We start from the raw sequence: 14,080 nt of genomic DNA on the forward strand, positions 1-14,080 counted from the left end.
GCTGTGGAAGGCAGGAACTGACGATAAAGATTGCTGTTTGGTATCAGATATTGACCTGTTGACAGTCGAGAAAAGGACTGACACAAAAATAATCCCTCAGACCTTTGACCTCGCGTAGATCAGGTCTGTTTGTTTACAGTATTTCTGAGCTTTTTGCTGAAGAGCAGTGACGAGTGTTCGCTCAAAATATTGGCAGCCATCGACTATATGCTGACAATAAGGCTGCTGCATTGAGCAGTAAAGCCAAGAGCAGGGTCAAATGCTAAATAAGAGGAAGCTGGCACTGGAGGCGCCCAGGGGAAGCTCCTTCCTCTGCGTCCTTATTCTCTTCCTTCTCTCTGTCCTCACTCCCCCTTTTGCAACCCCTCCACCCTACCTTCATGCCAAACCTCCATGACCTAGGCCAAGATCAATAACGCAGTTTAAAGAGGATGGACTGTGTAAATAGAGACGATAGATCCTGCCGAAGAGGAAGCTCTGACCACTGATGGCCTCTGACTGGAGCGGCAGCATTAGATCAAGTCCAGCAGCGGCGTCCGTCAGTATATTCTGGACAGGTTTTTGGATCGCGTCACCGGAGCATCGTGAAAATGTGCAGAGTTTGGCTCCAAAGATGATGGTCGATTCTTAGATATTTTACTGTTTGAATGATTCAGCCGAGGGCCACGAGGGCTCCAGAGGTGCAGGCAGATATCGGCAAATGGACATCCAATAAGGGCGTCCTGTGGATGTCCGGTGGTGTGAAGCTTCACCTTGTTGAGTTCACAGTGGACGGAGCTCAGGTTCCTCCTGGTCATCCTAAACATAAGGGACGCTTTCACAGATTCATCAATAAGTTATTTGGCAAAATAAGTAACGAGCAGCTGTTTTGATGATCGTTTAATCCTGTGAGTCGTCTGTGAAGCAAAAACACCAAATGGTTCTCAGTTCAAGCTTCTCATTGTTGGTGTTTTTCTTAGTTTTATGTCATTTTAAGTGAAGCGTCTTTGTGTTTTGAGCTTAAAATTTTGATGGGAATTTCTATTTTTGACCTCGTACGAGCCACGTGTTTAATAGCATGCAGAACTGGGGGAACTGAATTGAATTGAAGTGACTAGAATTGAACTGAGCTACTATAATATAATCGGTCTTCTACTGTTGATGTAACTTGTGACTCTGTACACAGAATAATAAATTGTCTGTTCCTGTTAAAACACATATTCAGGGCTCTGATGGGTTAATGAAGGGGAATCAGGTCATTTTCTGACCACATGCTTTTAATAGACTCTGTCATATGTGCACACAGTTCCTCATGGAAGCAAAATTAGCTGCTTCCATTTTACACAGTCATGTTATGCATCAGGTTGGAATTCCCCAAATAAGTCCTGGATGCACTTTCAAAGGTGATTTATTATAAATAAAACATTTCACTGCATATTTGAGGACTTGAATTACCATACGTCAGGCATCAGCTCTTTTGACTAACGCTCCTCTTTGCAGTCGTTTTAATGGGCGTCGTGTGTGATTATTTATAAAGTTTCTCAGTTAGACGTCAGAACATGTAACAGGCCCGAATGAGCCAGAGCTGGACCTCAGTTACAAACAATAACAGGCTTTTTGGTTGAATAATAACTTTCATACTTGCTGACATTTTGACATGAGGAGAAGGTGCAGCAGAACAAACTCATCATCATCATCATCATCATCATCATCTCCCACTGACTGTGTTGGGAGTTATTATATGTGATTATATGTGTGCATAACTCTCCAAAATTGCTGCAGCTGTTATTTTAAGTACAGTTTTCTTGCTTATTTTCTCCAGATTTGAAGTTTAAATCCCTTTTTTTTTATCGCTGACTACAAGACGCAGTTTTATGAAAAGCATCACAGTCAGTGCAGCAGAAATAGAGATGCAGCCGTTTCTATAGATTCTACACATTCTTCTTAAGTGAAAACTGGCATCTACATTCCCCACAATGTAAGTCAACCAGCAGCAGCAGCAGCAGCTCTGTCAGAGATCCGGGTGTGTTGCAGCAGCTGATGTAACCTCGATCCGTCATGAGGAGTGAGCTACATTTTTAATTTCCAAAGTTGTTGCCTTCAACCCGAACCAACACTCACCCAAATGGAAATCGCTTCAGGCAAATAATAAGACTTACGGCAGCTGCCAGCGAAGCCACATTAACTTTAGGATAGTTTTTTTTCCCCATACACTGCAATATATAACATTGCTTTATAATTTCTTTTATAATGTTTTGTTGTCGTGCACCTTCATGTTTAACACCCCTTACGTAAATCCAACAGAGTTCCCCTTTAACTGGCTCCTTTCGCCGGCAAGTCTCCTGGTGTGTGTAAAAAAAATAAAAATGCATGTTAAGAAAAACATGCTGAGCTGATACATTGATTGAACGGGTGAAGTCTTGGTATAATCCATTCCTGCGGCATAAATCTGAGCAAGATTTATATGTTTTTTTGGAATGAGAAAACCAACCAATTTTACACTTTTGTATAAACCGCATTAGCAGATAGCATCTTGTCACCCCAGTGAATATTTCTTTGGTGAAAACAAAAGCATTACTCACCCCCACATTTACACAGCGTGCATATCAAAACGTAACACTCGGGAAATGCAGAATGTGTTAGTCATAATTCTGCTTATCGCACATGTGTGATAGATCACATTTTTAGTATATAAACCGGCCCATTACCACCTCTGTAAGTTATACGCGGCGTCAGAATGTGCTGAACCTGGAGCCGGCCAGCTGCTCGTATTAATCAAACAGCCCACTTCCCTTTATGACACAAAGCAAATAGTCATAAATGCTCTTATCAGCCTTTCTAATAGTGTGGACGTTACAATCAGATTCATGGTGGCGTAAACTATTACATTTCATCTTTATCATACCGAGCAATCACTTCTTTTTCGCGGGCCTCGTTTATAACGGCCGGACAGCTTGTTGCATAATGAAATTCAAAGCGCTCTATCGGCCTGGGAGATCTCGCACCCCGTTTACTTATATTTACATATATTTTGTTTTTCCACTACGGGCAAACAGGCATGATGAATGTATGGCCGCGGCCCTGCTGGGACACGTGGCTCCCTGCAGGACCGGTCTGTGATCAGGCAACTTCCAAGGCTTTACTGTAAAGTCTGGAGAGCCAACGTTTTACTACAACGCAGCCTCTTCATCATCTCAACACGTCACTGACAAGCAAAGGCTCTTTTCTCCAGAGTGTAATCTGCAGCTGGCATAACTGTGCTCATTTCAAAATAGCAAGTCACATGTTTAAAACACCCACTTTAAGCAAACATCCTAAAAGAGAATCATCTGTGTATTAAGCACATATTAACAAAGCCGAAACTTTTCTCACAAAGATTTCACACAAAAAAACAAACCAGCTGCTGTAGACTCAGATGTCAGTTTGTTGGTTCTCAAACAGGTAAAATGTTTTCATCCTGTGAAAGACACAATCAAACATGAGGGGAAGCGTTCAGCCCTCTGCTTTGTATACTCCCCGCTTAATTTGGTGCACTTTGATTAATCAATTAATATTCCTTTCTCAAGGTCTTTTTATAAACCTCATCATTAATAAAAGCAGACATTCAATTAGCAGCCGAATCTTGATTGCCAATTTTGTCATAACAGTCTCCCTTTTCTATGCGTTTTTTTTTTTTTTTTCTTTTTGGGGGTTCGTTATAGTTGGGAGTATGGCGTGGGTAGGAAGAATTAACTAATTTCATTAATCTAATTGTCATCGCTTTCAACCATCCCACTAATAAGTACAAATTAATATGATTAATCAATTTGACGACATAAACTCATTCAATTACAGTTTTTCAAAGGCAAGTGGGTGTGTTGGGGTGATAGGGAGGACTGAAGGGAGGAGGGCGTCTGAGCAGCTCGCTGTGTGCCGAGCCCGGCCCACAAAATTGAAGTCAAGTCAGGCAATTAGTCATTGTGAATGATAAATAAATGGTGATGAAACGTGGAGGGCAGATACCGCCGCCGACTATGGTCGGGTTTGATTTAGAGAAATTTGTTCCTTTTTATATAGAAAAATAACAAACCATTGATGCTTTTAGTTTTGTCTCCATGTTTGTTTTTTACTCCCAAGTGATCTGGCTTCAGTATCAGAGACTATGGCTGAAGAGGCTATCTTTAGTTATTGGAGAACTGCCTCATTTTCTTTACTACAGACAGCCAGAGAGGAAGCACAAGCTTTGGTTCTGGATGAAGTTGTTAATATTCTCCTCTGTTTATTGAGCCAACTAAGGACAATACACTGCATAATATACAAGAAATTAAACTTAAACGATTCATTTCAAACATCTTGGTGGGTGTTCATTTAATACAAATGCTTAGATTACTGCTTTAACTTCAATATGTTGGAACATAATTGATTGTTTTATTTATAGAGAAGTCAGTACCAAACCAATCCCAAAAAACACTATTTTATACTCCACACGTTTGACTCCAACTTTAAAGTGGTTGACGTGTGTGATGGCCTTCATCACGGTGTGCATCCTCATCGCGACGCTTTCCACACTGTAAACAAAACATCTAGACGTTAACAAAGGCTCAGTTCCATTCATGCACACCAGCAGATTGTGTCAGTGAAGCAGCTAAATGGAATTCGACCATCACCGTTTGATTTTTTGTGTTTACACCTTTAGTTTTTCTGCTGTGACAAACCGACCTGTCTCCTATGACGCAGCCTTATCATAAAGAGGATCTGAGACTTCTCGTCACATGCAAGAACATTAAAATACATTTACAGAGCAAATCTGAGCCCTGCACGTCCACATAACCGACGCTTTCAAGGTCACTGATTTAGACGGTTTTCCCTTTGCCTTCCTCGCTGTAATAGTCCTAATTCAAATTAGGTTCCTAACAAAGATTCACATCCTATGAACTGCTATAGATTGATGAGTCCAGAGCCTGTTTACTGGAGCAGCTGCCGGGATCTGATTTGTATATTTCAGATGTACTGTGCCGAGAGGAAGATGTGCTGGCGCAGCAGTTCGGGTGATGCCCTTTAATGCACTCTATCTTATCAGCGCAGCATCACCCCTATTCAAACCCACGTCTGATTGAGCAGCGTGGAGCTGTGCGGGGGTCTTACATTGGGAATAGTTTATAGAGGCACCGTCTCTAATTTGTGAATTGAGGTATTATAGAGGAAACAATTAGTCCGAGGTTCGATTGGCGTACGGAGGCCTGGATGCTGACAGTCAAGAGAAGGCTTTCAAATGTCATACCAATTAATCTATCCAGCCATCAAACAATATTCTGGAAACAAAGTCAGTGGGGGCGATCAATCCACATCACTTTTCTCCTCACCGGGTTATGGGAAAATTGATTTGTCAAACAAAGCATTTTGGAAGCAGTGCATGGACTTGTTCGGGATCCATTAGCCTCCATTGAGCATTTTGTTTAACATAGGATTTTCATCACAGAGAAAATGCCGTGTCCTCAATACTGAGAGCTACAACTTTACGATTTCTGATTTCTTTGTTCTTGTTTGGAAAGCTTCAGAAAGTGCTGATGAAGATGGAAAAGGTCTAACTTCTCATATTGGACGGTTGTTTTCCTCTCATATGTGTTTTATCTTAATGCTTAATAAACACTTAAACTGTTGCAGTTGTTATTAACACACCATAAAAAACAGTGAAACAATCAGTCTCGCTCCTCCCATCCAAAAAGCACCAGGCATTAGTCCCCAGTGTCAGTATTATTGTACACTGTGGGGCTATCCTGCTATCCTATACAGTGTGGCTGCCCTAAGCTGTATCATGAATTCCCTGTGCAATGTATTGTTCTAAGACAGAACTGTATCACATTGTGCCCGTCATGCTGTTTTAGAGGGGAGAGAGCTTCCTCTATGGGATTTCTCCCACCCCCATCCCCTGATAATGTATCTCTCCCTAAAGACTAGGCCTCCGTGACCTTGTCTTATTCATTGAGGGCGTCTTAAGCGAAAGAACTGAATCCTGAATGGGCCATTTCCCCTCTTTTAACACCCCTTGAATGTCATCAGTGAAATATGAAGTCATTAGGCGATATTAAAACACTGCTGACAAACTAATTAACGGGAGACATTAAACAGGACCAGCTTGATTAATCCGCTTTAACGATTCTTTTTAAGTGGTTCTGGTCAAAATTAATACAGATTTACTGGTGATCTTAAGAAAAAAACACTCTTATGTGTATCAGACCTCAAGGGCAACCTAAAGTCACTGGTCTTTTACCTCCCGCCGCGTTGCCTCCAGTCCCAGACGCTTTTTTTTGGCGATACACAAAATCTTCACCCGCAGCCTGAACTCACACAGTTGGTTGCAGAGTCTAAGAAAACCAAGTGTAGACTCCATGAAGACACATCCAGTAGGCCTACCACCACCATCATCATCATCATCATCATCATCATCAGAAATAAATGAATACAGTCTATAAATCAGATTATTTTGATATCGTTTTTTGCTATTTATTTGCTGTATAATATTCTTTCATATGAAATTATTGTAAAATACAAATATAAGATATTCTTGATGTTAATTTAAGTTATGTTAAATGATTTCATTTGACAAATACTGACAATTTCCCTGTCCATAAAATGACTGAGTACTCCTGTGACTAGGAAATTAATTTAATATTATTATTATTATTATTATTATTATTATTATTATTATTATTATTATTATTATGCATTTGTTTGTTTATATGAAGCTTTTTGGCTTTTTTAATTTTATTTTTTTGGCTGTCAACGTTCCCCATTGACTAGAAATGTGCTTGTAAATGTCTCCCTCTTGTGGTAAAACCACACAACTGCGCAGCTGCAGAAACAAGCAGCCAGAACCCCCCTCTGACTGTGATCTAACACATTGCTCTGTTTTATTTGTAGTCCTGGTTTGTGTGATGTAAATTCATAATTATATGCATTCGTGCATTCAGCTGTAGGAAGTAATTAAGTATATTTACTTCAGGGCTTAAAGTGAAAAATAATCCTGAGCCTGATTTTTTTTTGCTTTTGGGTGGAGGTGGGGGTCCAATCTAGCTGATATTAAGATATCTGCCTTCACAAACTCAGACTACAGATTATAGTAATACCAAAAAAGGTCAGTAGGTCGTGGTAGGTCCATCTGACCACAACATGGTGCAAATATAGTGTTTCGCAATTAATCAGTAAAAGACATGGAAAAAGGACAATGAGCATTTAACAATATGTGCACCAAGGAGGTTATGTTTTAGCACACACACGTGATTGTGCAGAGAAATAATAAGTGTATGAGAGACAGCATCTGTCTTTGATATTTTATTCCTCACACACACATTAAAAAATACAATCACATGTCATCTCTTGTGTATTCTTTTCAGCCTGTGCAGAACTACAACGAGTGGATGCTTCTTTACTTCATCTCTGGTTATGAGCTATTTCCTTTTGGACATGTTCATTGGTACAATGGTGGAGACCTTCCACATTATTACTCTTTTCCACCACAATTCAAAAGCAATGTCTTATTTCACTAAATTATAATTTAGCAGATTTTCATTTCTTATTTCTTTTTTTTCAGTTTCTAGTTATTTGAGTGACTATTGTGAATTTTGCCTTTTCATTAATGGAAGGGGATGAATACATTTGAGGACGACTGTACATGTTCTTGTTGTTTGGAGCTGTTGAGGGGGATCAGACCGCCAAGGTGGCTCCTTATCTGCTCACAGACCAAAGTGATCATCCAGCTCACTGTGGGTTTTGTTGTTGTTGTTGTTGTTTATTGTTTTTTTTGTTTTGTTTTTTTGTAGAACAGACTTCAAGTTGCTTATGCTTTCTTATACAGTCTATGGTCACAACAAAAACCAAACAAACAACTAACAAACAAACAAGGTGTGCGCGCCACCGGATGTGCTGGTCACCTGACGTGTGACGTGTTTCCGCCGTCAGCGCTGCGCGGTGGTCCTCCATCATCCATTCACTGAGCGAAGTGTTTCAACGTTGTGTAGCACATTTCCACAAGGATACACGTCAACATTTTCTTCTAACGGACAAATACAACTCTGTGGTACCTGCAGCTTTATTCAACGTTGCCCACTGACGGAATGAAAATGTAGTTGTTGTTTTTATTAAGCGCAGGTTAGCTGTTAGCTTTGTTAGCCGCTCCGGCCCCGGTCGGCTGTATGTGACCAGGAAGGCCGAGCACCTCTTTGTTTTTAGCCATGTACCCCTCCTGGGGAAACTACAGCGGACCTCAGTCGCAGAACTATGGAGGGCCTGGGCCCCGGAAGCAGCCGGCTGCCGGTAACAGCGGGCAGCCTGCTGCCGGGTTCGGCAGTTTCGAGGCTGCGTCCGGCGGCTCGCTGTTCTCCAGCCTGCAGGAGCAGCACCTCCAGCAGATGCAGCAGCTGCAGATGCTGCACCAGAAGCAGCTCCAGTCGGTGTTACATCACGGCAACAATGCTGCTCCGTACGGCGGCGGACACCCAGGTGGGTTCTCGGGGTCATCGTGGCATTCAGAGGGATCAGGGCAGTTCGACGGCGGCGCAGGTCCTCAGTCGTACTACAAACAGGACGAGACGCAGCCCGGTGGAGTCCCTCCTGCTCCCAAACCGGGGCTACACCAGCAGCCTCCTCCGCCTCCACCACAGCCGCACTCCGCCGAGCCTAAATCTGTTCCTCCTCCTCCAGAGCCCCAGTCAGCAAAGCCTCCTGAGAATAACGGCGCTGCCAAACCTAAAGAGGCCATCAAGAACGAGTCATCCACGTCAGAGGACGAGAAGTCCTTACCTTTACAGGTAATGTCTGTTTGTTTTGGTCCTCTCACATCACTTTAGAAATGTTGAGCAACAGAACCGCAGTTCTTGTTCTACCTGCAGCCATCACTGATTAAACTCAAACAACTTCTACAAGTACATAAACATACTGTGCTTTCTTTTAGTGTTATTTGATGAAACCTTTCCAGCTTTTACTATTAAGTGAGTCTGCTCTGTATGTGGATGTGTTATTCTTCTATAAATACTACAGTAGTCTTGTGCACAATCACCGTGGGGAGCATGACAGGTGTAAAAGTGGAGAAACACCTGTTTTGGAAAGAAAATAATATATATAATAATATTCAATTCACCAAAGGGTGTGAGAGTGAATAATACGCTCTGTGGAGTATTAAACTGTTTATGTTCAGAACTACCCCAATTTGAATATAAAATTGTTTTCTAGAGCTGTTGATAAGAATGAATGAAAACATATAAACTAGAGCTACGGTCTTTCCTATTTTTCCCAAGAAAACCATACTGGTAGGACATAATGACAAGTTACTTGTACTGGGAAACACACTAAAAAACAGAGTTTTAGGTGCGTGGAAGCGCCACTAATGTCCTTCACTTGAAACAGTATTTGGTTTGGTTGCACATCATACATAAAGGTTTAGCTGTGTGGGGAAGAGTAAAAACAATTTCCAGTGTTCATAGTTTTCTGTCTTTTTACTTTAATTGATCGTCCCCCTCGCTGTCGTCTTTTTCTTTCACATTGATTGATGAGAACATGTTGTCGATGCTACTGTTAAAAATTTAACTTAAATACTCTAAAACGTTTCCAAAACCCTCATAAGCATAATTATTCATCCCCTCTATGTGGATATTTATTAATAATAACCTCTAGCCTGCATGATGTCCAGTAAACATTTCTCTCATTTGGAATTTTAGCACCTCTCTCATGCAAAAGCTTCCACATCACTGTTGTTCTTTCTTTAAACATCACCAGTCGGGTTTCAACTGAAGGATTTGAGATGGTCGCTTACAAACGTTTCGAGAATAATTCCTGAGCCAACCTTGATTACCAAGCTTCAGTTTATGCACCGACTTCTGCATCTTTTTCTTCAAACTGGAAAACAAATGTTCAAAACAGCCCTTGCTCATTTACCGTACTTACCCCTATGTGCTGTTGTTTTCAAGAATCTGATTACCCTGTTGGATAGATTTGGATTTTTCGTCCACACACAGGTACATTTGCTGCAGTACCATGACTTTTAAATTATTCGGTAAACACCACGGCATAAACCTGTGAAAATTCAGGTTCAGTTTAGGTGTCTGAGGCTCATACTAATGCCAGCCTCGCGTCTTCAATAAGCAGTTGTTAAGCTAAAGCAAGCTGGAACAAGCAGGATTCTAATTACACATGCTTCAGACAAAAATCAAGACCGCCTTCAATGATAGTGGAAAATTACTATTTTCCTATGAATTAAATGTAAAAATCATCAATGGGAAATTCCCGGTCTTTTCAGATCGGAGAAAAAACTTGATGCAATTTTGGTTGGATGCAAAAAAAAAAAAAAAAGTAGATATTCAGCGCTTTCACATTATTAGAGTTGATCCCTGACAGTCCAGGTAACACCCAGTGAATCTTTGTTACGTCTTTGAATTCATCATACAACGTTAATTCTTTAAGCTTAAGCTCAAAGTCATAGAATATTTATCAAAAATAAGGCTTGTTATATAATTCAATCACATGTAACCTGGTATTGTATATGTCTGATGTGGTCGTTATATTGTCAAACTAGAGCTTTTAATTTTAGCCTCGGTTGAGTTTACAATAAAAAAAAGTGAAATTAGTGCAGGTTTATTTACTGAGTTCTCTTTAAAATTCATTTGTATTCAGTTACCGCTCAAAGAATTCAGAATTTAACACAAAGATTGAAAACATAATCCAGTCAGAGTTGTCGTAAACAGTCACTGTGAAAGGGAGAGCAAACAATTGTCAATACAAACCACCGCGTTTCAGCATTTGTCATCCCAAGTTTTTAAAAGCCATGAGTCGTGTTGTGCTTCATTAATCAGTCATGTTAAAGAAATCATATAAACGACTAAAACAAGGGATTTTGTAATTGCTTGTTCCAGGAGCAGCAGCAGCTTTGGTACAAAAAGCATCTTCAGAATCTACAGAAACTGAAGCAGGAGAAAGCCAAACAGAATCAGAAAGACGGCGATGGTTCTGCAGGCCGAACAGTACCTCCTCCCCTTCCGTCAGATCCACCGAAAAATGCACCTCCTCCACCCCCTCCGAAAGAGGAACCCCCAGTGCCCCCTCCACCGCCTGAAGAAGGACGGGTACGCATTTCTGTAATGCTGGAGCGATGTATATGCTAAGGAAGAACACATTGATTTCACACATTAAAGTCACATCTGCAAAAAGATTGAGCAAAACTTTTTGTTACACCAGCTGTGCAGAATCTGTTAAATTGTTAGTTCGCGTTAGTTGGGACCAAAAACCACATTTCTGAGCATTAAAAAAAAAAATCTTCAGGCGGGAAGTTAGAAAGATCCAAGCAGCAGCAACATCAGCTGCTACAATCATAACATACCAGATTCTCCACCCAAACTGTTGGTGTGTGAGTTGCATTGTGGGTAATATCACTTTTCTCTTTGTATATTCAAAGCTTATGTGTACTCAAAGGCTGTATGGTAGGTTTGTGTTTAAAAAAAAAAAAGACTGTTTGCTGTATAGATCAATTGAGACTTTGTGGTGCTGCAGATATTTCGGTACATCTGCCAATATTTATTGGCCTATTACCGCGGCTATACCTGATTCAAGAAACAATTACAATACACACATTGTTAATACCTCCTGTGTTTTAACCGTTTACTTGTGTCCATTTAAATTAAGCATTTTAAAATAGCAGCGCTTGATTCAACAGCCTTTAAGAACACAACATATTCAGTTTGTCCAGATTGTCGCTGGATCTAAATATTGTTCATATTGTTTGCATAAATTTACAGAGTGAACATGTAGGAAAGTCACCAACATTTACAGACACAGTAAGTCACACCACCTGTTCTCCCATTGTTATCGTGTCCCTAGATGTTTTATCTCGGCTTGGGTACCAAAACCTGGTATTCAACATGCCTCCTTGGTAAATTTTTCCACGCTGCAGGTTCAGTAAGCTCTGATGTTATCGGTTCTGCTGCTGGTACAGGAAGCATTAAGAAAATAGATTTCACAGAGTGGTGGAGAGAATTAAATATTAATAAATGTTGTCACACTTCACCAGAGCCAATGCAGACGATGCTTGTAAGGTGTTTTTTTATTTTGCACAAAATAGCAAAAGCATGATCAACCTAGTAAAAGTGCATCACACATACAAAGATGTATGTCGAGAAAGATCCAGTTTCTAACCGCTTAGCTCCGTAGTTCATCGATAGCTGCCCCAGGTATGTTATGTATGCTAGCAACTCACACAAAGTTTACTAAATTATACAAACAATAATGATTAAAATTAGCTGTTAGCCAGCCTGTTGTCTAGCCGTGTGTTTGTGAATTAAATCTGAAATGGTCAGAGCATCTTCTGAGGTGTCATTCAGAAATCCAGTTCTGTTCTCAGCGCTCAGAGGAGTGTAGATTGAGTCATTAAGGGGCTGCAGACAAACTCTTTCTTGCTTCTCATACGTTCTCAAACCCAATCTTGGCAGTGGCAGAGGTACTGTGTTCTTAAGTGAGTCTATTTATACTACAGAGTAAAAATACAGTTAAAGAAAACGCCCTGCAGCTTTTTTTGATTAATACTTAAGAGTGAGAGAGATGAGTTCAAGTAATGGTAATTCTATTCTCAGTTTGTTTTGTTTTCCACCGGTAAAAATAAACAAAAAGAACCGATAAGCAGCATCATTAGGAGTCGTAGTGCTGGTAAAACTAACACCCGTCCCGCATTTTATCCTAATTATCCTGTGAGTTTTCCTTGTGCACAGTGTCAAGCACATTCATCTGTCTTTTCCAATGTAATTGTGGTGGTGTTTTTATTAATAGGTGTCTCCCTATTAATAACAGCTGTCCCATGTGTTGCCAAAACATTTATATATTATTGCGACTTCTCAAAGAGTGACTTCTTCTTATTTGTTGAATGCTTGTTTGTGCCCTTAGTAGTGCCTCCATCTCCAAATATGTTCATCTTTTTCTTTACAAACTACACTGAGTTATTTGAAAAATATTCTGTGTAAGTTACAAAGATATGTTTTGCTCTAATATTGCCTTGTTTCTCTTTATAGCCTGAAGTCCCAAAAGACCCAGAGGAAGCTGCCCGCCTCCAGCAGTTACAGGCTGCAGCAGCACAGTGGCAGCAGGTGCAACAGCAGAGAGCAGGCTTACAATACCAGGCTCTAATGCAACAACACGAAAAGCTCCAGCAGATCTTGGAACAATATCAAAAGCTGATCCAGCAACCTTCAAACCTACAGGTAGTTAAATGGCCCACACGCTTTCAGTTTGCATGTAATATCATTGTAATTTTAACAAAACAATGAATATTAGCATCATCTCTCAATGTCCTTTGTTGCAGTCGATGTCTGCTGAAATGCAGCTGAGGCACTATGAAATGCAACAGCAGCAGTTCACCCCTTTATTCCAAGACTGGGATCGCTGCTTCGTCTTATGGTATGAGCAGTTCCAGACTTATCCCCACAAAGACCAATTGCAAGACTATGAGCACCAATGGAAACAATGGCAGGAGCAGATGAACGCCACGAACGCCCACCTACAAGAAAGGGTGGCCACTCTTACTGCCATGGTGCCATTCGCCTCAAGCCAGTATAACAGTGGAATGATGGGACAGTTTGGCCAGTTCCCTGGACAAGATATGCAAAGGCAGCAGCAGTCAGCTAACCCAGGTATGCAGCAGTCCCCAGGTGCTAGTGGACCAAAGCCTCAAGGTTCACAGCCCACTGGCTTTGGGACACATCCAGATTCACCTGCTGGACCCACTATGAGAGGAAGTGGCCTTGCTGACACTGGAGTCAGACCCCCAGTTCCCCCAATTGTTCCGCCACCAAGCTTCAACAGCATTAGAGGTCCACGGTCAGTTGGAATTGTTTTGTATATTCTTACATTATACATTTAGGGTGGCCATTCAAAAGAAAATGTTTTGTTAAATTACCTCATAGTATTTGAATTCAGATGGTAGTAAACATTACATTTAGTATTTCATTTTTACAATGAATGTGTATCCTTTCAGATTGTTACTCTATCACTCATTGTTTTAAAAATGCTGAGCGTAATGAAGTTTTTACCTTTTCAATTGTTCTCCTGGTTACAGGCCAAACATCCCCAGATTTGACCAACCACAGCA

At 40.8% G+C, this 14,080-nt stretch overlaps 1 protein-coding gene across 1 annotated transcript in view; it reads left to right on the forward strand.

The window, feature by feature from the left end:
* The first annotated feature begins 7,907 nt into the window (after positions 1-7,907).
* Positions 7,908-14,080, forward strand: part of LOC103363572 (YLP motif-containing protein 1) — a 15,394-nt gene continuing 9,221 nt past the window's right edge. The window contains exons 1-5 of the mRNA XM_008290397.1: positions 7,908-8,765; positions 10,863-11,072; positions 13,005-13,193; positions 13,295-13,809; positions 14,048-14,077. Of these exons, the coding sequence (XP_008288619.1) occupies positions 8,190-8,765; positions 10,863-11,072; positions 13,005-13,193; positions 13,295-13,809; positions 14,048-14,077 (1,520 nt within the window). The 5' untranslated portion in view covers positions 7,908-8,189. The remainder of the gene's footprint in view (positions 8,766-10,862; positions 11,073-13,004; positions 13,194-13,294; positions 13,810-14,047; positions 14,078-14,080) is intronic.

The sequence above is a fragment of the Stegastes partitus genome, unplaced genomic scaffold, assembly GCF_000690725.1.
Source record: "Stegastes partitus isolate 25-593 unplaced genomic scaffold, Stegastes_partitus-1.0.2 Scaffold670, whole genome shotgun sequence".
Taxonomy (NCBI): domain Eukaryota; kingdom Metazoa; phylum Chordata; class Actinopteri; family Pomacentridae; genus Stegastes; species Stegastes partitus.